This window comes from Diadema antillarum, unplaced genomic scaffold, assembly GCF_040938485.1.
Source record: "Diadema antillarum isolate AM-2024a unplaced genomic scaffold, OU_Dant_1.0 scf00000125, whole genome shotgun sequence".
Taxonomy (NCBI): domain Eukaryota; kingdom Metazoa; phylum Echinodermata; class Echinoidea; order Diadematoida; family Diadematidae; genus Diadema; species Diadema antillarum.
Genome location: NW_027271014.1, coordinates 1,901,910 through 1,925,037, shown reverse-complemented (window position 1 = coordinate 1,925,037; position 23,128 = coordinate 1,901,910). Strand labels below are relative to the sequence as shown.

At 37.0% G+C, this 23,128-nt stretch overlaps 1 protein-coding gene across 3 annotated transcripts in view; it reads left to right on the top strand.

The window, feature by feature from the left end:
- The window catches only part of LOC139720257 (ATP-binding cassette sub-family C member 10-like), a 70,922-nt gene extending 50,882 nt beyond the window's left edge, over window positions 1–20,040 (top strand). For all 3 annotated transcript variants that reach the window (XM_071631621.1, XM_071631620.1, XM_071631619.1), the window contains exon 3: window positions 19,355–20,040. In XM_071631621.1, coding sequence (XP_071487722.1) covers window positions 19,355–19,534 — 180 coding nt within the window. In that variant the 3' untranslated portion in view covers window positions 19,535–20,040. The remainder of the gene's footprint in view (window positions 1–19,354) is intronic.
- Window positions 20,041–23,128: the final 3,088 nt, after the last annotated feature.

Here is a 23,128-nt window from a genome sequence, read left to right as displayed (position 1 = left end):
CTTTGTGCCACATTATTCTGAGACACTAAGGGTTTCATGCTTTGAGAAAACATTCTGTTTTTCAAGTCTCTTTAACTTCTTTACATTTCTGTTGAGCTGGGGCAAATAGTGAGTAAAGTTGTAAAGAAAATGTCAAGCTTTGCTTTGATGTATAGATTGTTTGACAAATCTATGATTGTTTTTCTTTCACATGACCAGGAGCTACATTACGGCAAAGGCATGACTTTTGCATACAAAAAAGTGACAGAAACTTACTCTCAACTCCAGTAACGAACACAGGTCTCTTGATAGTCAATCACTACATGAAATGCAAGCTATATGTGAGAGGAACGGAAGCGCGAGAAACGCTTTCATTGTTTTCAATATTTAGATAGGTTAGGAGAGTCCATTTGATCTGAGTAATACATCATTTCGTCGAGTGACCATGCAAAGGCCGTTAACGCGGTGCACGCGCAGAACCAACGTACATCTCGAGAAAATCGCGTTTGAAGAAAATTCGCGAGTTTGGCTCTATTTATTTTGCAGATTATCTCGTATACATTCTTAAAAATGCAATGAACGTGAAGACATTACACATCTGCAAATCCTCCCTAAAAACTGCAAATCAATTTGCTTTATTTAAAGAGTAGTAGTGAATTTAGCGTTAACGGCCGTCCACGGGTTCACAAGCGTTGCTCTGCAATTACCGTATAATGCCACTAATGCAGCAAAACGCGTTAGCGGCGTTTGCATAGGAATTGTGTACAGTATGAGCAGGATATTCACATGCCACTAACAACATAGTCCATGAATTTAGTGAGCAGTGAGATTAATTTCGAAGTTGATTATTGGATTTTACTGTACTTGGATCAGACAGGAAGAATAACATACATGTATCTTCAGGCGTCAACACGCCGCAGACACACTCATACACAGACATACAATAAATGTGCACGTAAATACAAGGTGCAAAATTGGTTTTTCAGCTTCATACTGTACATGACCCGTAAGATCAGTCTGATGCCATTGAAATTCTGATAGTATGTACTCATTTTTATTGATCTAACTAGGTGAGGCAGAATTGTCGGTTAGTTTGTTGCAACACCGGTACTGAACTATTTTCAAAAGATTTTGTTGATGTTGCTTGTCGATGATGATTTGTGTTTTTTATTGTATACAAAAATATATTATTTCATTTTTTATGTTCCTGACTGTTCCTGTATCATGTTATGTAACTGTTTAGATGCACAGACTTGTGGAAAAACAGCCTTTAACTGAAGCAAGTACCCGTGTGGAAAAAAAAAGAAGAAGAAATGAATGAATTCAGAAAATATAATTATGAACTGTTTTCAAGGGACTGAAGAATTGAGCATTTTTCCCATCTTTTGCATTAATTGCAAAAAAAAAAGACAAGAAAAAGAGAAAAATCCCTTCTTTCATGAATATAGAAAATAATCCCACTCATTCTTGTTCCAGAAAAAAAAAAACAATATTCACATTTGCTTGATGCAGTTTAATGAATTATAAAAACAGACAATGTTATTTGGTCACCCAATTACAAATTTATTGACTTGCACTGTATCAACAAATTGCAATAGGACCATCAGAAAGTGCATAATACAGTGATCTCAAACACTTTCTTCAACATTTGAAATATACACAGGCACATGAAAATCAACTCTTTGAAACAAATTCAGATTCAAACTCTCCTGTTTGAAAACAGAACTTGAAATTTATCCGCATTGGAAATCAATTGAATTACAGACATCGTAATATTGTGTACAATGATGGACACATCTTTTTACCTGCTATTTCTACATGTTTGCCTAAGGAGACAGAGATAAAAATGCAGAACACATACCTGGTACACATTTTTGGCAAGAGTAATGTAATAAACAATAAATAAATGATATATAAAATCCAAAAGGGTGGTAAGCTGTACAACTTGTGAAACACGACTGGTAACATTCAAATAAGTCACTGAAATGAAAGAAAGTATTCCTTGCCTCAATGGTTTTCAGAAGCAGCTCTAGTGTACGGGCTATGGAGGAAGCATGGTGTTTCCATAGCCACGAGACGTCAGAGGCATAGAAAACATTGCAGTTTTACTTCTCTCTCTCTCTCTCTCTCTCTCTCTCTCTCTTGAGTTAGTGACATGTCAGTCGCACGTTACCATTTTCAAAAGTGATTCTTATTTCAAAATTGTGTTAGTTAAACTTTGGAATAAAAGGGTAAAATCTGCACCACTCTCTCATTACCCCCTACATCTGCCAAGAATATAGTTACACTTTCTTCTAACACAATATGTCAGCATTACTAATGACTATCATTAGCCAGGGCAATATGCTCTCACCAAATTTTATAAACACTTTTGATGGGATCTAAAATTTGACAATGTTTACATCGTTCAAACTCACGATTAGTGGTGAGTGAAAATGCAAGTCCCACAACCAGAGGTAAAGAATTCTTCGGAGCGTTCAGTTTGAAAATTCATATGTAGTCAAAATAATTCACAGACAAAATTATTTTGAGTCCTTGTGGCAAAACGTCATGTACTTTGGAAAAACATGTATGGCAAGGTGTACACAGTCATCCTGAAGACTAGTGTGACTTTAGACAAGGAACTGTTGTTCCTTGGAACTGTCCTTTGGAACGGAGGTTCCAAAACCCAGTATGGACTAGATAGCCTATCAGTGCATTCAGCAGTTATCCCTGCAACCTACCATGTAGGAAAGGATCATGACCTTCAGTTCATCATACCCAAGACATCCACTGATGCAATCAAGTACTCATTCTTTCCAAGGACAATTTTGATCTGGAACCGCCTACCTAGTCATGTTGTACATGCCACCACCCTGACAACATTGAGAGAAGCTGCTCTCCCCCGTATTACAACCTGGCAGCCTTCTCCTGACTCCCTCATCCTTTAAAGAAGGCTGTACATGTATTCAGATTTTACTCGCACAGTGCACACTTTTATTGTCAGTAGAGATCATCACTGTAGCACCTCCCCACGACACATGTGCAGTTCATCCTAGTACAGCTTCTTGGAGCTGCAAGAGGGATTACCAAATTATTAAGGTTCAAGGTTCAAGGTTCCTGGAGAATAGATTTCCTTGAGAAAAGAGAAATTTCTGTTGGAAGTTTTGCCAGTACATTAATATACATGTATCACTTTGGTACATTATTCATGCCTCTCTTTGCTTTCCTTTGCATGATTCTCCCTTGCTCATCATTCTGATTAGGTCAGAGCTAATAAATGATGCTGCATGCCTTTCTCAAAGCATAAGGTAAACTGACATGTCAAACTGGATTATCCAAACCCAGTGCAGTATATGAAGAGAGTCTGGCCAACTGCTGAATTGGACGCCATGTCGTTATCGCATGGATTACAGTACGCTTTACATGGTAAGCATGTACGCTCAGACGTAACAAAATAACCAAGCCAAATAAGGGGTAGTTAACAATGGGCACTGCATATGAGCACACTTTGGTAATGACATGGCTCCTTGAAGATCACGTGACCAGTTTTGACCAATCACAGGCGTCCAAATTCATGAGCCGAAAATCTTTACGGTTATACGGCACTGTCCAAACCCAATCAACTTTCACTGTTTTCCTTATTTTGTTAGTTTTCTGCATTCATCACCTGTACTAGCACACAGATGTTTGTGCTTTATTCCCTTTCAAGTCAACCCTCTAAGATTTCATGAACAATATTATTGGATAAAATACAATATCTCAAAGTATTCAAGAGGGTTACGTATCAAAATATGTTGGTATAACAACACGATATGAAAAGTCATGTCTAGTCAAAATAATGGGAAAAAATGTATTGTTAGGTGTACACAGTCATTTTGAAGACCAGGTGACCTTAGACAACTGTTGTGCTTTATTCCCCTTGAATTCAGCCTTCCAATATTTTATGAACAACTGGATAAAGAATTATTTCTCAAATTGCTCAAGAGGATTACACATCAAAATATGTTGGCATAACAACATGAAAATGTCCAATGCACATTTCAGACAAGTGTCTCATAGACACTTTGACATGACAAGTTTGGTCTGGTTTCAAGTTCATGCATCTTTTCAAACATGTTTGGTTTCTTACTTTCAAAAATCATTGATACAATTAAACAATAATTTCTCAATTTATCTGTATATCACGACTTTCTTTTGGCACAGATATTCTAAAGAAATAATAAGATTAATCAGGTAGTAAATGGGACACATTTTTATTTTTCACTCCAGAGTGTCATTAAAAAGAAATAGCCAAAATCAAAATCAAACACAATGTACCATGTGTGGCGTGTGTTGAACAAAATGCTTAAAAATGTTTGGATTTATGCTACAAATCAGCTATTTCGGTATGTTGGAAATGTCTGAAGTAAGTTTTTGGAATTAACATGTTATTTCTCAGTGGTTTTTTGAATTGTCCGACTTCCTACATGAGAGGCAATTCACCAGGTTGAACTGACCATGTCTTACAGATGGAGATGTGAGAAGTCACAGAAATCAGATTAGGGCAAAATGAGTCCACACATGAGTTGGTATTTTGTTTCATCACACTGTCTGCACAATAATTTTCTGGTTGTCAACATCACCATTGCTGTTATGCAGACTGTTGGTTGAACAACAAATTAATCTTCGGCAAGTGTAACTTCCTCTTCATCAGACACATCAGCCTCCAAACAAGCAAGCTGCTTATAGAAGTTATGGTGACAGCTGGGAATTACATTACACCTGCAAAGGTCAAGCAGATCCGCATGCTTGGCCTTACTGATGCGGAGAGGTGCACTGTACAGCTGTTCCAGCTTCAGCGTCTCATACGCAAAGGTTCGACGACATCCTGCGACTCTCATCTTCCTGAAGTCATCTGTGAAGTTGTAGCGGAACTTTACGTAGGCTTCGCCCTTTTCATAGCGCATGTGCTTTATTTTCATCCAGTTAATGGTCTCACCCTCAGTGTCTCTTTTGGGATTTCTCATCAGGAGAGCTGACATCCTGTGCAGATCATAGAAGTCTGAGTAGCCCATGTGAACTACTTCGTAGGGATTCTTCCTTCTTGCCAACTTTATCACGGTAACCCACTCATCAGGATGGTTAATCGTAATTCCCTTCTGTGATCTCTCAATCATCGAATGCATGTTCTCAACCTCCATCTGCGTATGGCCACTTTCCAAGTATTTGTGGTCTACTACATGGACATTTGGACTTGTCATAGTGAAATACTTTAGTGCAGCCGTCAGGTTTTTGTTTCGATTCTGACCCCCGCAGCAACCTGAATACAACGATACTTCGTGGATTGTGGAAGGCAAATTCTGCAAATGATGCATGATGCAGGATCCTACTTCACATGACCCTCGTTTGCCATTGGCTTCAGTCCAGAAATAGCAGTGACCTTTGCCAGTTCCCTGATCATACAATGTGAAGTTATATGATGAAAGCTTCCTCTTGTAGTAGAGTGAGGAAGCATTTCCAGACGGAGTTGGAAGAACCTGCTGCAAGTCCATTGTGTAGCTGGCAAAATCGTCTTCTTCAATAGCTCTTGCCTTATCACTACTTTTTTCTGCACGGCAATGTTCTTTATTTGCCAGGTGAATTTCCTGCTGTTCTTTCTGCTTAGCCAGTTCCTCTTTGGAGAGGTTAGCAAATGAAACACACCTTTGACATTGGTCTTTTTTAGGTTTGTGGAATGCTAGATTGAATTCCTCATTAAAAACCTTTCTGTAGATTTTCAACGACACTTTTGCGTTTGATTCTTCTTTGAACATGTCATACATTTTGGCGACATTTAGGTCAGGAGACAAGTACTGTCGCTTGGTCGATTTTCTACAGTAATGTGAGTCAACTGTAGGAAAACGCATTATGTGCTGTCTAATCTCATCTAGTGTAGCATCTGGAGTTAGGTTATGGTGGCGGCAAGGAATTTTCTTTTCAGGAGGGCGATGCTCTTTGACAGCACCTCTTATTACCTTTTCCCCAACAGCTAGGGTATTGGTGAAGAAATGGAAGCAAACCTGGACCCTCTGACCATTCAATGGGAAAAAGTACTTCCTTCTGTTTCTCTTTTTTAGTTGGTTCTTTCTGCCTTTCTTTTCCTTGTAGTTTTTACTCATTTTTTTTTCTTTACTGGGACTTCAGTGTGGTGGATAAGGAAATCTCTTTGCCGTGGCCTATCACCAGTACTCCAATACATCTTAAAGATTTCTCTCCGTACTTCTCTTCGCTGAACCTATCACTACAATGTAGATAGCATCTTTCACTACATGAGGGACCGAGTGTTTTGGCAGGTACCTCCTGACCAGATCTTGTCCTGTATGTCTGGCTACTACAGCGCTGCTTTTTCCTAATGTTTTGTTTCCAGTTGTCGACATTTCCGCGGCGCCTTTTTCTTGGTGTCTGCAGATAGGAAAAAAAAAAGGTGCAACGTATAGATGACAAAAACTGAAATATTAAAACTCCTCTATATCTATATTAAGGTCAACTAACCAGGGCCAAAATGTTGCAAAATGCCAATGTTACCCAGCAAACCTTCTGATGCATAAAACTACTGTCATTCTGATGCTGGACTACCATGACAATTACAAAAGCTATTTTTATTATTCCTAATACAATTCACTAGCAAATAATGCACATGTACATTATTACAAAGAAAACCTTAAACAAAACTGATCTCGATAACTTACACATTTGTGTGATCACTTCCTTTCACTTGGCAAAGTTATCACCATAAATTATGATCATAATGAAAACTGAGTAAGTGTTGATATTCTAAATTTCCAAACTTGGTTCATGGTAGAGTTGGTGATGGTGCTATCAGGAAATCGAGGTTTAGTTAATAATATACAGTCAACCTCGCAAACCCCGAATCAGTCTGGAATGACGAAATTGGCTTGAGGTATGCGAACGCAAATAGAAGAGGAAATGCATAAAGAAAATTCGGGCCTTTTACTTCAAGGTATGCCAGGTTAACTATACCTACTTTCTACAATATTCTTGTTTGAAAGAATGTTGAAAAAGATAAGCTGTTTAAGAAAGGAAATGTGATAAATAGTGAACCAACAAAATGACTTTCACTGGAAAAGATAGCTTAGGAACATCCACACCTCTAATCCTTTCTGAAAAATGTGATCTTACATGACACTTTGGATGCATTTTGTTGCATTCTGGATTCCTGGGAGCAGTTTCAGGTGTGTCCTCCGGTGTGCCTTCTGAGGTGTCACTCACCAAATCCCCTTCAAGAATGTCATCCTACATTTGGAAACAGCACAAATTAAAACATAATCTAATTGAATAACACACCTTTGCGTATCAGGGCCTTTAACATATCATCTGAAAAAAATTAAATATTTACTTATTAAGTTATTAATTCTTCTTTCGAAATACATTTGACGATTTAGAGCAATGTTTTACCTAGATATAGTTTGATTTAACTGTCATCTATATCTCCAGACATACTCTGGAGACAAACTTCAAGTTCAAGTTCATTTATTTCATTTCCAGGAAACAAAATAATTGAAAGTACAATGAACATTCATATACACAGATGTCAGAAAATCAGTGCCACAATGCGATGAACAGAAATGACATTGTAAAACAGATACAGGCAAATTTCCAACAGAGATACAAACAAATAACTTATGCCAATGTGGTAATTGCATAAACAATATTGCTGGAAATGGAGGGGACGGCTAAAAAGAGAGCTTGTAGGATTCAGTCCCCTTGTACAGAAAAAAGACATATAGTAGCAAAAGCAACAACAACAATTTCCCTAAGCGGTAATAAAAGATTAAAAAAAAAGACAGACATACATGAACACATACCAACGCACATTGACAAACACAAGGCGGCTCTCTTGTAAGGAAAGATAAATAACTTAGTAAAGAAATCATCGTTACAATAAAAATAACCTCTAAAGTTACAGTGTACTTCCATTCCACTTACTGCATTTCTCGAGATATAATCATTGTTAAAAAGCATGGAGTAATAAGTAGTACATGATTCAGGGCATAATTTTCCAGGTATCACATAACAATTAGCTATGCAGTTTGGACATGACTGTTATTCAAAATTTCATCTGCGTAGCAATATTATGTACAGAGGATTATGTACTATTTTGTTCTGAATTTACCCAGTGACTAAAATTGCTAAGCAATTTTGAGAAGGTAACTTATTCCCAGTGATTTCTAGATGGAAAAAGGATATCAATGACTTTTCAAGGTTAGAAAGAATAAACTGATCAACAAAAGAGATGACATATTTTCTCACCAACTGCAGTGTATGCTTGCTGCAGGGGTCTTCTCCGGTAGAGTGGAAATTACACAAAGCAGCCTCACACTTTGTACATTCCTTGGTTTTCTCCAGCTTGCAGCCCTTGTGTTCACAGACTTGTTCAAGGCATCCATTAATCAGGTTTTCAATGTCTCAATATGAAAATTAAAAATTATATTGACAGTCAAACCGCGTTTTTATATTAATGTGGCATAAATGTGACCCGCTACAACAAAAATGTCCTAAAGTCGCGCACGGTCGAAGCCGTTGAAATCGAGTTTGAAGTCAGAGCATTAAAATTGGTCAAAACTTACGATATTCTGATTTTGATATATTATTGGAGTCTAACATGTCTTCTATCATCTGTCGAAATTTTGAAGCAAAATGGTAAAAGGAAAGACCAAAAAATTGCGTTTTTCTGAGCCATGTTTTTTGGCGTTTCAACGAAGCAGAAACTGGTTCGAAAATTTGGATTGAGCGCCACAGATGGGTTCCGCCCCTAACAACGACCAGAGTGATCTCATTGGTCAGTTTGCTGCTTGCTGCTAACCGAAGCGTGAAGCTCGCACACTGCCCAGTCGACTGGTGCGTGCGGGCGGGGTGCGCTATGCTCAGCCGCTTCTCACATCCTGGTCACTGATTGGTTGGTGAGGAGACCGCCGACGCTGATGTGTTTGAATGAACTCTTCGGGGGTTCCTAGGGCTTACCTTCTATTGTCCAGAGGTGAAAACTGACTTGCGTGTCCCTTGATCGCGATTGCGTCGAAAGGAAGATTTTTAGGGCGCTTTTCTCGAAACAGTGATTTTCCAGACGTGTCGACATGCTCTCTTTTAAACATCGATATCTCCGCAGCCGATTATTTTTATAAAATGTGTTATATATCAATTTAAAGCAGAAAGTTTGGGGATTATACCATGCAATTTTCAAATAATCGACCTCTCCCGACTTTAGGATCATTTTGTTGTAGCGGGTCACAAATATTCAAGCAACACTTGAAAATCCCTGTTGGAATTTCTCAAGGCTACTTTACTTGTTGACTCCATCAAGATATCTTGAAAACATTATGCAACAACAATGACTTGCTAACATATCACAGTTTGTGATTATAGCGTTTTTCAATGTAAGTTCATTGACTATTTGTGACCCCGAATCACAAAACCAACACAAAGTCGTCAGACATGAATTTTTAGTTAAGACCAGTTCCTGTAAGAGCAGACTTTGAACTTTAAAATGATGTATGGTAACTCAATTTAAATGGACTCTCCTTACCTACCTAAGTATTGGAAAGAAAGCACTCACTCTCGAAAAGGGTGTACTGAGAAAAGAGGCTCTGAGGTATGGGATCTATTCAAGCGCTTAATCTTACCAACCTGTATTCTGTGCATGCATGGGACAAGAAAACAGGATGCCAAACTCCATAGCAACAACAACAAGAGACCCGGGGGTCACGCGCTCACCTGAGTATCGCAAGTTCACTTGCCATGCATTCTTGCAGACTCTTACCTGAGAACACTGGAAACTTATAATGGGGGTAGCTTTGAGAATGGGGGCATGGTGTCATTTACATATTCAATCACACTGGTAAAAATACCTGCCGAGTACACTGTACTTTATAGAACGTTGGATTATGCAGCTTGGAAAAAAAAGACATAAAGCCCTATCACTTTTAATTAGAACTAGAGTGAAATATTATTTAATATTTATTGAGTCAGGAGGTTTGGACTCCCTGGGTGAAAATTCATAATGGCATTTTCAAGAAAAAGATGAAAATGTACGATTGGGGCCCCATAAGGACCCCTCCCCACCCCCTCCCCTGGGTCCCAAGGGGGGTACCCCTGATTCCGCCATGAACAAACTTGAAACTACAGTCATCAATGTACTAATTCATAGTATTAACGTAGCGCTATCACTTCTGGTTCTAGAAAAGGAGATTCCTTACTTTGGGGGGGGGGGCGGTTGGGCCCCTCTGGGGGCCCCCAAGTGGGGTATCGTGCCCACTTGAACAAATTGAGATCCTATCCCCCTAGGGATGCTACCTGCCAAGTTTGATGAAGATCGGTCAAGGGGTTCTCAAGGTTTATGCACGACGCACGACGGATGCCGGCCGAAGGGTGATTGCAATAGCTCACTTAAGCCTTCGGCTCAGGTGAGCTAATGAAGGAATTATAAGATTAAACTGAAATAAAGAGTGCTCTATTAACACATTCTACATGTATCATGACCAATGTCAACTTTCAAAGCGGTAGCATCATCCTTTCAAAAAGTTATTAGAGCTGAATATGAAGAGTGTGTAAGAGAAACCCATTTCACCATTCTACAAAAAAGTGCTCAAGAAAAACTGCTGAAAACACAATTTTCCAATTGTTTTATGAACCCAAACTATAGAATAATGCAGAAGAACTGTTCTTTCAGAAAATATGAAAAAGTCAAGATTGACTAGGATTACCCATTTCACCTTTTCTGAGTCCTCACATAAAATCAGGGCGTATGATTTTTTGTTGGTTTTGTGATGCACGGTCACATTTGACCTTTGAACTTATAGGACTGCACCCATATTTGAACCTGACAGGCATTTTCAGGTTATGTACCTGTGGTGAGGGTTTGGCGGTCATAGATCAAAGCCGCGAAAAGTTAGAGAGATTACATCAAATTGTTGACGACGCTGACAACACCTACGACAACAATGACAACGACAGAAAAGTGACACCTCTGTTTCGCTTCCGCTACATGCGCAATACAACCACAAAAAAGCACATCTACAATGGAGATACAAGAATTGTGCTAATTACCTCTCACAGATAAGGATGGAAGCTTAGCTACACAAGAATGATCATTTACACAGGAGTGTTGGTGAAGTGTCGTTGTTCAAGGCTGACAATTTGTTTCAGAGAGTTCGTTTTGTGATGCTGGAAATGGCATTTTCTGGTTTGAAGACAGTTGGTTCTCTAACGCAGATACGTCATTGTTGGCAATCTGCACGTCCCTTTGCTGTTGGGAAATTGTAGAAGTTCAAGGGGAAAAGATATTGTGATTTAAAAAAGAAAAATCTTTTCTTCAGCACAAATAAATCAAATTACATAATTCAAAACAGCTTTAAGAATTGTGACAGAAAGCCTTGCAATCTATGTGAAACTACTTGCTATCTCTGTCTAAAAGTAAACAAGGGCCCTAAAAGAATTGATGTTCCTTTTAACATGAATTTGCCTTGAGGGAACTGCCCCTGAAGAATATACTGCTATTCTATGCATTATTCCTAGCTAGGGTCTTAGTGACAAGACAGTGATACTGAGCAAACATAAGAAGTTTTGTACATTAATATACAAGCATTACATTTGGCTTAAAATGGAACTGAAGGGTTTCCAATAGCAATAGTGTGGCACTGCAGGTGCTAATATTATCATGTTTCCCACTTTAAAAAAACTGAAGACACCCTCCCACAAGGTTGCTCCCTGTCATGCTTTGCTAAAATTTCAGTCATGAACTCCAGGCTGCTGGCAAACAATACAATTTGTGTCCCAGAAGTCAAGCAGCATAATTTGGACTTAACAGGGAGAGGAGAGGCCAGCAAACACATCCTGCTTCCTGAAGTAGGGTAGTCTGATATTCTCGTGGTGGTGGCAATGATTGGTCTTCTTAACCCACGTTTTTATTATTATTATTATTATTATTATTATTATTATTATTATTATTGTCATTAGTATTATTATGATCATTATTATTAGTGTCATTATTATTATTATTATTATTATTATTATAAAAATCATTATAAACTGGGACATGAATATAACCTATGAGGCTGAAGATAACTTACACTTCTCAGTAAACTGAGCAAGAGACAAATCGTTATCACTGTCTAGTTGCTCTCCCTGGTGTAAGTTGTTCTGTTCATTGGATTCTGTTGGCTTATCCTTCCTGATGAACTGGGTGAGAGGTAGATCATCATCACTGTCTGATGTGTAAACATGTCTCATACAAACACTGAGAAATTGCCATGTATTATGTAAACATGTCACATGTTTAGTGAATGCAAATTTGTGATCGATCTAAAAAATCAGACGTGTTCTAAGAATAAACACTAAAATGGCAAATAAACATGTCGCAGTGTTTTTAATCTGTCACAGCGAATAAACATGTCTCAGTGTTTACGTCGTAAACAGTGCGTCATGTTTATTTTTTGGTTCAGCGTTTAGATCTTAAACATTGTGGGTGATTATGTGACTGTGCGGTGTTTAGTATTTCAACACTGTGAGTGATTATGGTGTAAACGTTTGGTGTTTAGGCTATACACAGAGCAGGTGTTTAGTTTTTAAACATCAAAACCGTTTAAAACATAAACATGTGTGTGTGTGATAAACACCTAGGGTGTGATGCAAGTAAACACAGCATGTTTAGCTCCTAAACATATTCAATATGAAAAACGCGTCGCAGTGTTTTAAAACTCTGGCAGAAAAAGTGTTTAGTTAGGTGTTTAGAAACTAAACATTTTTTTTTTTTTCAGTGTAGTCGTGTCCCGCGCAGTTGACATTATCGTGTCCAGTTATATCGGAGGGTATTTGCCCAATTGTACAGTTCTGAACGTCGAAAGGATTCCAGACATTCAAGTCCACTTTGAATGGACCCAATCATGTCCGGAAGGGGAAGACATTGTTCACAATTATCGTTATCAATTAACAATTATCGTTATCAGTGGCTGCTGTTCTTCTACACAGAGGGCACTGTCGAACGTCGTCATACCGACTTTATGACAACATGACGGTTACCATCTTGTTTACTAAAATCGTTGAATTCCAGATCAGCATCACACTCAGGCGAAGTGCTTGAATATATCAATGTAAAAACAAGGCAAAATGTCCCTCAGTAGATTTGTTAGATATTCAACACTATTTGTGTCGGTCTCCTTGCCATGTAATCCATATCATGCATATTTCAGATAAATCGTTGCTTTTGTAAGGTTAACTTTTGTCAAATACTGAGGCAGTTTGTAGGGAAAGTGGCTTTCCCCAGGAATTCCATGACAAGTGTATGTCCGCGACATAAAATGAATATAGGGCCTTGCTTCACAAAACCAACAAAAAGTCGCCATACATGGATTTTTAGTCAATAATAGATTCTGAAAGAGAAGACTTTAAAACGATGTATAACCGAATTCTAATCGACTCTCCTGTTTTAATATTGGAAAGAAAACACATTTTGTAGAAAATGTGAACTGAGACAAAAGGCTATGAAGTACAGGGTCTATTCAACCGCTCAATCTTTACCAAGGACTGTGCCTTACCAGCTGTGTTATGAAAGGGACAAAAACAGGATGCAACATCGGAGCAGCAGCAATGAAGGGATTTTCTAGTTGAAATAAATCATTGTTTATAAGCACGTTCTGTCCATGATTACTGTCAACTTTCAAAGTAGTAGCATTATCCTTTCAAAAGTTATTAGAGTTAAAAGTGAAAAGAATGTAAAAGGCTTGTAAGAAATGGAAAGGGGACTTCATGAAACTCACGTAATTACATTATTCTAAAAAAAAAAAAAAAAATGTATATATGTGAACCGCTATAACAAAAGGATCCTAAAGTCGCTGACGGCTGAGCCGAGAAAATTGAGTTTGAAGTCACATTATCAAAATTGGTCAAAACAATTGGATATCTGTTTTTTGCATAATTCTGTACTCTAATGTTTTGTCTATCTGCCGAAATTTTGAAGCTAAATGATCAAAGGAAAGGCAAGAAATCAGCGTTTTTCTGGGCCATGATTTCCGACTTTCAACGTAACAGAAACGTGTCCGAAGATTTGGATTTAGCGCCACAGCTAGACTCCGCCCCTAGCAACGAGGGAGTTATCTTATTGGTCAGTGCGTGGCATCCTGGTTACTTGTTGGTCGTGCGCAGATTGCTGGCGCTAATCTTGAATGAACATTGCGGAGGTTCCTGGGAGCATACCTTCTACTGTCAAGCGGTGAAAACTGTCTCACCTCCCCATGATCATGATAGCGTTAGAAGGATAACTTTGTAGGCGTTTTTCTCGAAACTCTGATTTCCTCAGCCACTTGACATGCGCTAATAAAATCATCGATATTTCCGCAACCGAGTACTTTTATGAGTTAAGCTATATATGAAATCAAAGTAGAAGAGTAAGGGAATAATGTCATGCAATTTTAGAAAAATGTCCTTCCCCGACTTTCGGATCTTTTTCTTGTAGCGGGTCACACACACACACACACACACACATGAATGATAAGTCCTAATTACCCCCGGAAGTGCCTGAAATAAATTAGTTAAATCTTATATGAATGTAAGAATGAAGGACTTGGGTCATTCTTACATTCATATTATAGCGCCCTCTCTCGTCCTTCTCTCATCTCTATAGCAGAATACCATGTATATGAATCAAAGAACGACCCAAGTCCATCACACAACATGGCCTCACCACAATTAATGTAAATATTAATTGTCATAATAATATATGTTCTAATTTGTATATACAATGTTGCCTTCCCATCACAGTTAAATAGAATATTATTGGACAAATAAAAAAGATATGAAGTTTTTTTTTAAGTTTACTCGAAATGGTCTTCCATGGACTTGGGTCGTTCTTATATTCATATACTCATATATATATATATATATATATATATATATATATATGACCGTGCACCACAAAACGAACATAAAGTCGCACACACTGATTTTGCGAGAGGACTGAAAATAAGTGAAATGGGTCAACCTAGCCGATCTTGATTTTTTTTTCATATATTCCGAAAGAGCCGGTCTTCTTTTACATTATGCTAGAATGTGGTATCATAAAACGGGCGGGAAAGTGTGTTTCTTAGCAGTTTATCTCGAACATTTTTGGTAGAATAGGGTGATTAGGTGTGTCTTTAGAGTCCCTTTTTCATTTCTAAAAACACCTTGTACACACTCTTCACTTTCAACTCTAATAACTTTTGAAAGGATAGTGCTACTGCTCTGAAAGTTGGCATTAATTATGGACAGAAAGTGTTGATGAGGCATGCTTAATTTCAGTTGATCTGATAATCCCTTCATTGTTGTTACGCTGGTGGTTTACTTCCTGTTTTTTGTCCCATTCATCGCACAGCCAGCACGGTTTGGTAAAGATTAAGCGCTTGAAAAGACACTGTAATTCAAAGCCTATTTTCTCAGTTCACACTTTTCCAGAGTCTGTGCTTTCTTTCCAATATTTAGATAGGTTAGGAGAGTCCATTTGATTTGAGTTATACATATTTTAAAGCTTAAAGTCTGCTCTTTCAGAATATGGTCTTAACTAAACATTCATGTCTGGCGACTTTTTGTTTGTTTTGTGGTGCAGGGTCACATGTAATATTCGGTTCGTTCTGTGATTCAATACTTCATCATGATGTAGAAGAATACTTGTTCCTTTGGAAATTACGAAAAACTCAATATTGGCTAAGTTGACCCATTAACCTATATTTTTAGTCCTCACGAAAAATAAAAATAAAATAAGATAAGATAAGTGCGTGCGACGTTGTGTTGGTTTTGTGATGCATAGTCACATAATGCTTACAATAGACGGTTTTAGACTCATAGCAAATAATAGAACATGAAAGAAAGGAGGAGGATTTTATGTGTCACAGAATTAAGACTGTGTCTTCTTGGAAAAATACAGCGTGATGTCAGATACTTTTGAGAGTGTATTTATCGAGGTCAAAACTTTAAACAAACTTAATATTATAATTGGGAGATTTATCGACCCCCAAGCTCAAACCCTGCTGAATTTTTAGAGTTATTTTGCGGCCTTATCAGGAACAGTTATTTTGATAATAAGACATATTTTGTCAAGGGTGATTTAATCTCAATCTCTTTGATTACAGTGATAATCCCATATGCGCAGATTTTCTTAACCTTATGTTGTCGAAATCATTTATTCCCCTCACACGAAAACCGACTCGAATAACTGATAATGTATCTACTCTTATTGACCACATTTCTGTAAATGACTCATTTTCTGACATCACATCTGGCATAATAGTTTCTGACGTCACTGATCATTTCCAAATTTACGCCCTAGTGTCCAATTTTATGACTGCTAATGTTTCTCACACCCACAATACGGGTATTCGTTTAATGTCTGAATCCAACCTTAATAAACTTCGGGAGAAATTATGTTCAGAGGATTGGTCCACGGTATACAGTCAAAGCGACATTGATTTAGCCTTTGAAAATTTCATGAATATTTTAATTGTTAATTATGATTTTTGTGTTCCTCTCCGAAGACCTCACCATTTTAATTATAAAAAAGTACCAAGACAACCATGGGTTACAAAATATCTTCTCAGGTCCATTATCCGCAAGAATAAACTTTTTTCACAAGTATCGTAAAGATCCATCCGCTTTAAATAAATTAAGATGTACTCGTTATCGGAACATATTGACATCTTTAATACGTATAGTCAAGCGAAATTATTTTTTTTTTTCGCGGCAGTTTGTTAAATATAAATCTGATGTGAAGAGTACGTGGAAGGTGATTAATGAGGCGCTCAAACACAAAACTAATACCAATCCTCCAAAATAATATTTTAGCGGACGGCCGCCAGTTTAACGACCCGGTCATTATGGCGGAATCTTTCAATGATTATATTGCAAGTCTTGGTCCACATTTTGCCAGTAAAATCCCGAAATCATCAACTGAATTTTATGCATACTTAGGTAATAGAAATGCTCGATCAATATTTTCTTAACCTATTGCTGTAGAAGAAATTATAGATATCATCGAGAATTTGAATGATAAAAAAAAGTTCAGGATATGATGGAATTACAAATTTTCTTTTAAAGAATGTTTTAAGTGAAATCATTGCTCCTCGTACATATATTCTTAATGAATCTTTATTTAATGGCAAAGTCCCCAATAAGATGAAAGTTGCCAAAGTCGTCCCCATTTTTAAGAAGGGACAGAAATATTTGGTGAATAATTACCGACCAATTTCTTTGTTGACTTCAATCTCTAAAATTCTTGAAAGGGTGGTTTACACACGATTATTAACATTTCTCACAAATTATAACATTTTGTCGGATTCTCAGTTTGGTTTCAGAAAACACTACAACACAACTTATGTTTTTAATTACTTTTACAGATAAGGTAGCTCATGCTATAGATAGTTTTTAACATACAATTGGAGTTTTTCTTGATTTTTCTGAAGCTTTCGATACGATAGATCACGAAATTTTGTTTTATAAATTGTGTCATTATAGAATCCGCGGGACGCCCCTGGAATGGTTTAAGAGTTATTTAACAGAAAGAAAGCAATGTGTTAATATTAACGGCCATGATTCGCAATTAAAACCTATTTCATGTGGAGTCCCGCAGGGTTCCTTCTTGGGCCCACTTTTATTTATTTTATACATAAACGATCTTCCAAAATCATCGCAAATGTTATCATTCATTTGTTTTGCCAATGACACAAGCTTGTTTTTTTTGTTTTCACATCGAGACCCTAATGCATTAATTGATATAATGAATACTGAGCTCATGTCTGTGCAATCCTGGATTTATGCGAACAAATTATCCTTGAACATAGAAAAAACTCATTATATGGTATTCAGTAATTCTTTGATTGTTGTCCCAAATGATATCAAAATAAATTATTTATGTTTAAAGCAGGTTAATAACACAAAGTTTTTAGGGCTTTGAATTGACCGAAAATTATCCTGGAAAACTGACATTCATTTTGTAAGTAAAATTTTGTCTAGAAATATTGGAGTTTTGAATAAGCTTAAACATTTTTTTTCCTGTTTATATTTTGCAGAGTATATATTCTTCTTTAATATCTCCACACTTTAATCATGGAATTTTGGTGTGGGGAAATGCAATTCATTCATTATTAGATTCCCTTCTCCGTGTTCAAAAGCGTGCAATAAGAATCATAAACCACGCCGGATATTTTGCTCATACCAACTGTCTTTTTTTTTTCATCAAAATAGAATTCTGAAAATTCCTGACCTATTTTATTACAATCTCAGAATTTTCATGTATAAACTAAAAACTAATGAATTACCCTCTGCTTTTATCCACATGTTTAAAAGGAATCGCTCTATCCACTGTTATCCCACTCGCCAGAGTGACGCCTATCACCTTCCCCGTACTCGCACTATTTTTGCAAAGAAAACAATTATATTTACTGGACCCAGTTATTGGAATGACCTCCCTCAAGATATTACTTCTTCTTTGTCTTTATTCACCTTCAAACGCAAATTAAAACAGTTATTACTTAATGGATACACACTTCCAAGTGTGCAGCAACTTTTTTATACTCCCAGTCTTTTGTCATTGTCCGCAGCACCAAGTTATTCAAGTTATTTAATGGTACCGATACATCTTTTAACACATAGCATTATTTTTCAAACACCGCGAGATCCGTATACAGTCTGGTTTGTGCGATATCTATGTGGTTCATTACTTTATTCTTTATCGATTTTTGTACTGATATAATTTTAGTAGGTAAAAACAAACGTATCCGTTCTCCGTATAATGATATGCCTATGAATTTGGGAACCTATACAGTTTTACAAGCGTTGAAGCTTTTATGTAGGCCCCATCATATTTCTGATACTTATTTGTGACATCTTCATGATATAACCATGTACATTTGTGTCAAGAATGTTTTTCTTTTCTTTTCTTCTTCAATCAACAAGACATGATTGTATATATTTTGTATTCTTGTTTTATTGTCAATAATTATGTTATCTCATCATTGAGAAAATGGATTTATGAAATAAATTTGAACTGAACTGAAATATAACAATTACAACACACCTAATAAATCCTTGGAATGAAGAGTGATAAGTTCACTGGAGGTAACATGGACCGGGATTGAGATGAGAATACCAATTGTCTAACATTTACGATGGTGATATATCATTGGGATAGTACACCTATGTGATTGTTTATTGGCGCCAAAACATCAGTCGCCGACCAGTCATCGTTTGAAAAATACGACAGCCCGTCGTCAAAACTGTCACAGGTAAATACAACAATTGAATGTGTTTAGAGAACAATGTATCCATGATATTAATCTATCCTCCTTATGAAGTTATCTCACATTTTTTTTTAATCATTAAATTTGTTTTGAAGGTGGGCGTGCTATTTCTGATTGGCCCAGGATTGATGATGATACTCATACCCATCACCAGGTATGTCAGCGCGAGGATGATAGAAGCACATCAGCTCAAGAGCAAACAACTAGACAGTACAGTCAAGGTAAGACGTCATAAGACATGTGACAGTAATCTGTTGAAAAGTTATGAATGTTAAAAGTTTTGGTGCTGCCATTGCTGCATGGGAAGACTACTACTTTTTTTTTTTTACGTCGCTGCAGGAAAGTGATATACATATGTGACCGTGCACCACAAAACGAACAAAAAGTCGCACACACTGACTTTGTGTCAGAACTGAAAATAGGTGAAATGAGTCAACCCAGCTAATGTTGACTTTATCATATTTTCTGAAAGAGCAAGCCTTCTTTTACATTATGCTAAAATTTGGGATCATAAAACGGGCATAAAAGTGTGCTTTTTAGCCGTTTTTCTGGAACATTATTTGGCAGAATAGTGTGATTAGGTCTGTCTTTAGAGTCCCGTTTTCATTTCTTAAAAACCTTGTACACATTCTTCACTTTCAAGTCCTATAACTTTTGGAAGGGTGGCGCTACTGCTTTGAAAGTTGGCATTAATTAAGGGCAGAGTGTGTTGATAAGGCATAATCAATTTTCAATTTAATCTGATAATCCCTTCATTATTGTTACTCCGGTGGTTTACATCCTGTTTTTTGTCACATTCATTGCACAGCCAGCACGGCTTGGTAAAGATTAAGCGCTTGCATAGACACTGTACTTCAGAGCCTCGTTTCTCAGTTAACACTTTTCCTGAGTGTGTGCCTTCTTTACAATATTAAGATAGGTTAGGAGAGTCCATTTGATTTGAGTTATACATCATTTTAAAGCTAAAAGTCTGCTCTTTCAGAATATGTTCTTAACTAAAATATCAAGTGATAGCCCAGTAATTCCATCTTGTCATACTGTGAAATACGCAGATGACACATGTATTGTCGTGATTGTAGGATCGATACGTAACAATGAAGAAACAGTTTATAGGAGAAGTGTTGAGAAGTTTGTGGAATGGTGTAAACAAACATCACTGATTTTAAACACTAGGAAAACTAAAGAGATGATTTTTGATTTTGGTAAAACTGGTAAAGACAATCATGAGAGGATTTCCATTGGGGGAGATACCATAGAACAGATGTCAGAGTACAAATAACTTGGAACAATTATAGATAATAAACTAAAGTGGGATGCAAATACTAAGAAAATTCAGTCAAAAGGAAACCAGGGATTTTATTTCCTTAGAAAACTCGGGTCATTTAATGTGAAGAGTCAAACACTTGTTCTGTTCTATCAAAGTGTAATACAGTCTGCTATGTGCTTCTCTTCAGTAGCATGATTCAGTAGTCTAACAGAGAAAAATATATCCAAATTGGAAAGGGTTGTATCACAAGCCAGTAAAATTATAGGAATGCCTGTGCAACATCTAGAGGACATTGTACAATCTGCTCTTTTGTCTAGACTTGATATTGTAATGAAAGATGAATCACATCCGCTTCATGATGAGGTGACTGTAAACAGATCAGGTAGAATTAGACTTCTAAAAGTAAAGACGGAGAGGTTCAGACGGTCATTTCTGATCGCAGCATGTAAAGCTTTCAAAAGCAGATTTAATATGATGAGGTTATGTTTTTTTGTTTATTTACAGTACATGCTATATGTTTAAAATATGTGAACTGTTTTAATGATTCATGATTCATGAGTCGTATCTTAAGACAAGTGCCAGATGACTCGGCCCAAGCAGGGCTTTGACCTACCTACATGCACTGTACGTGTTGAGCTTAACTACCCCTTGTGCAATGTATTTGTGGTGTGAAAGTCCAGTATGTGTGCACTTGATGATAATTGTATTGTTCGTTAGTTATGTTGAATTGCTACATATTTTTGACTCATTGCAAAGTAATTGTACACAAATTTGTAAACAGCAGCAGTGTAATTGTGGATGAGATAACAGTAGACCTGGGAAGTTTTGAGCCGCATGTCTTGCCAATCCTATGACCTATGACTGACTTGAATGTTTTAGATTTTGCGACGAAATATTTTTAATGTATTATATATTGTATATTGTATTTGTTACTGGAACATATGCAGAAAAGGAAAGAAGGAAAAAGAATTAAGAGAACTTTTAAACAAAATACAAATATGATAACATTATTGAGCATTTGTAATATGTCACACTGCCTGCTATATTTTAGTATGTTGTACGAATGTCTCTGTCTTTTTATAGCCTTTGTCGCGCAGCAAATTCTCTTTGAGATAATTTACTGTCTCCTATCCTTGCCCAGGCTTTTTGTGTGCTGGAGCGCTCTTTTACGTTGATCAGGTGATAGTTCTGGTGTGTGTGTGTGTGTGTGTGTGCATGTGTAAGTTTATATGGGTGTAACTCGCGAGTGTGGGGTATGTGCGTGTATGTGTGTGTGTGTGTGTGTGTGTGTGTGTGTGTGTGAAAGTGTACTCTGTGAGAGTGGGGAGGGGGGGGGGGGGTAGTGGTGGTGTGTAGAACATGTGTCAAAGTCTCAACTGGAGGAGTGCTCCGGCATACCACATGGAAGTGCCTGGGTGTGGCGATGGGGCGAAGGAAAAAAAATGCATACACTATACGTTTATTCTTCTCCTGTCCTCCTAGCCTTTCTCTTCCCTCTTCATTGTAATTTCAATGCAATATTTTAATTTTTTTGTATAAAATGTATGTATTTTATGTATGTATGGTATAAAACTCAGGTTAAGTTATTTTCATTATTTATATTCTTCATTTATGCACCTTTATCTTTATGTATGTCCAAAAACAAATTGTATGTATTTTTATTTTATACATGACAATAAATATGACCCTGCACCTCAAAACAAACAAAAAGTCGCCATACATGAATTTCTAGTGAAGACCATATTCTGAAAGAGCAGACTTTAAGCTTTAAAATGATGTATAACTCAAATCAAATGGACTCTCCTAACCTAGCTAAATATTGGAAAGAAAGCACAAACTCAGGAGAAGTGTGAACTGAGAAAAGAGGTTCTGAAGTACAGTGTCTATTCAAGCCCTTAATCTTTACCAAACCGTGCTGGCTGTGCGATGAATGGGACAAAAAAACAGGAAGTAAACCACCAGAGTAACAACAATGAAGGGATTATCAGATTAAACTGAAATTAAGCATGCCTCATTAACACTTTCTGTCCATGATTAATGCCAACTCTCAAAGCAGTAGCGCTATCCTTTCAAAGGTTATTAGAATTGAAAGTGAAGAGTGTGGAAAAGGTTTTTTTTCAGAAATGAAAAAGGGATTCTAAAGACACACCTAATCACACTATTCTACCAAAAATGTTCAATATAAACTGCTAAAAAAATACACTTTCCTGCCCGTTTTATGATACAAAATTTTAGCATAATGTAAAAGAAGACCCACTCTTTCAGAAAATATGAAAAAGTCAAGTTCGGCTAGGTTGACCTATTTCACTTATTTTCAGTCCTCACGCAAAATCAGTGTGTGCGACTTTATGTTCGTTTTGAGGTGCACGGTCACACACATATATATATATATATATATATATATATATATATATATATATTATATATATATGTGACCGTGCATCACAAAACGAACAAAAAGTCGCACACACTGAGTTCGCGTGAGGACTGAAAATAAGTGATATGAAATTATTAGACGAATTGACTGTAGACCAAATAGTAATTAAATCAAATAACAATTAGACCAAACAGTAATTGGACGAAATGATTACTAGACCAACCG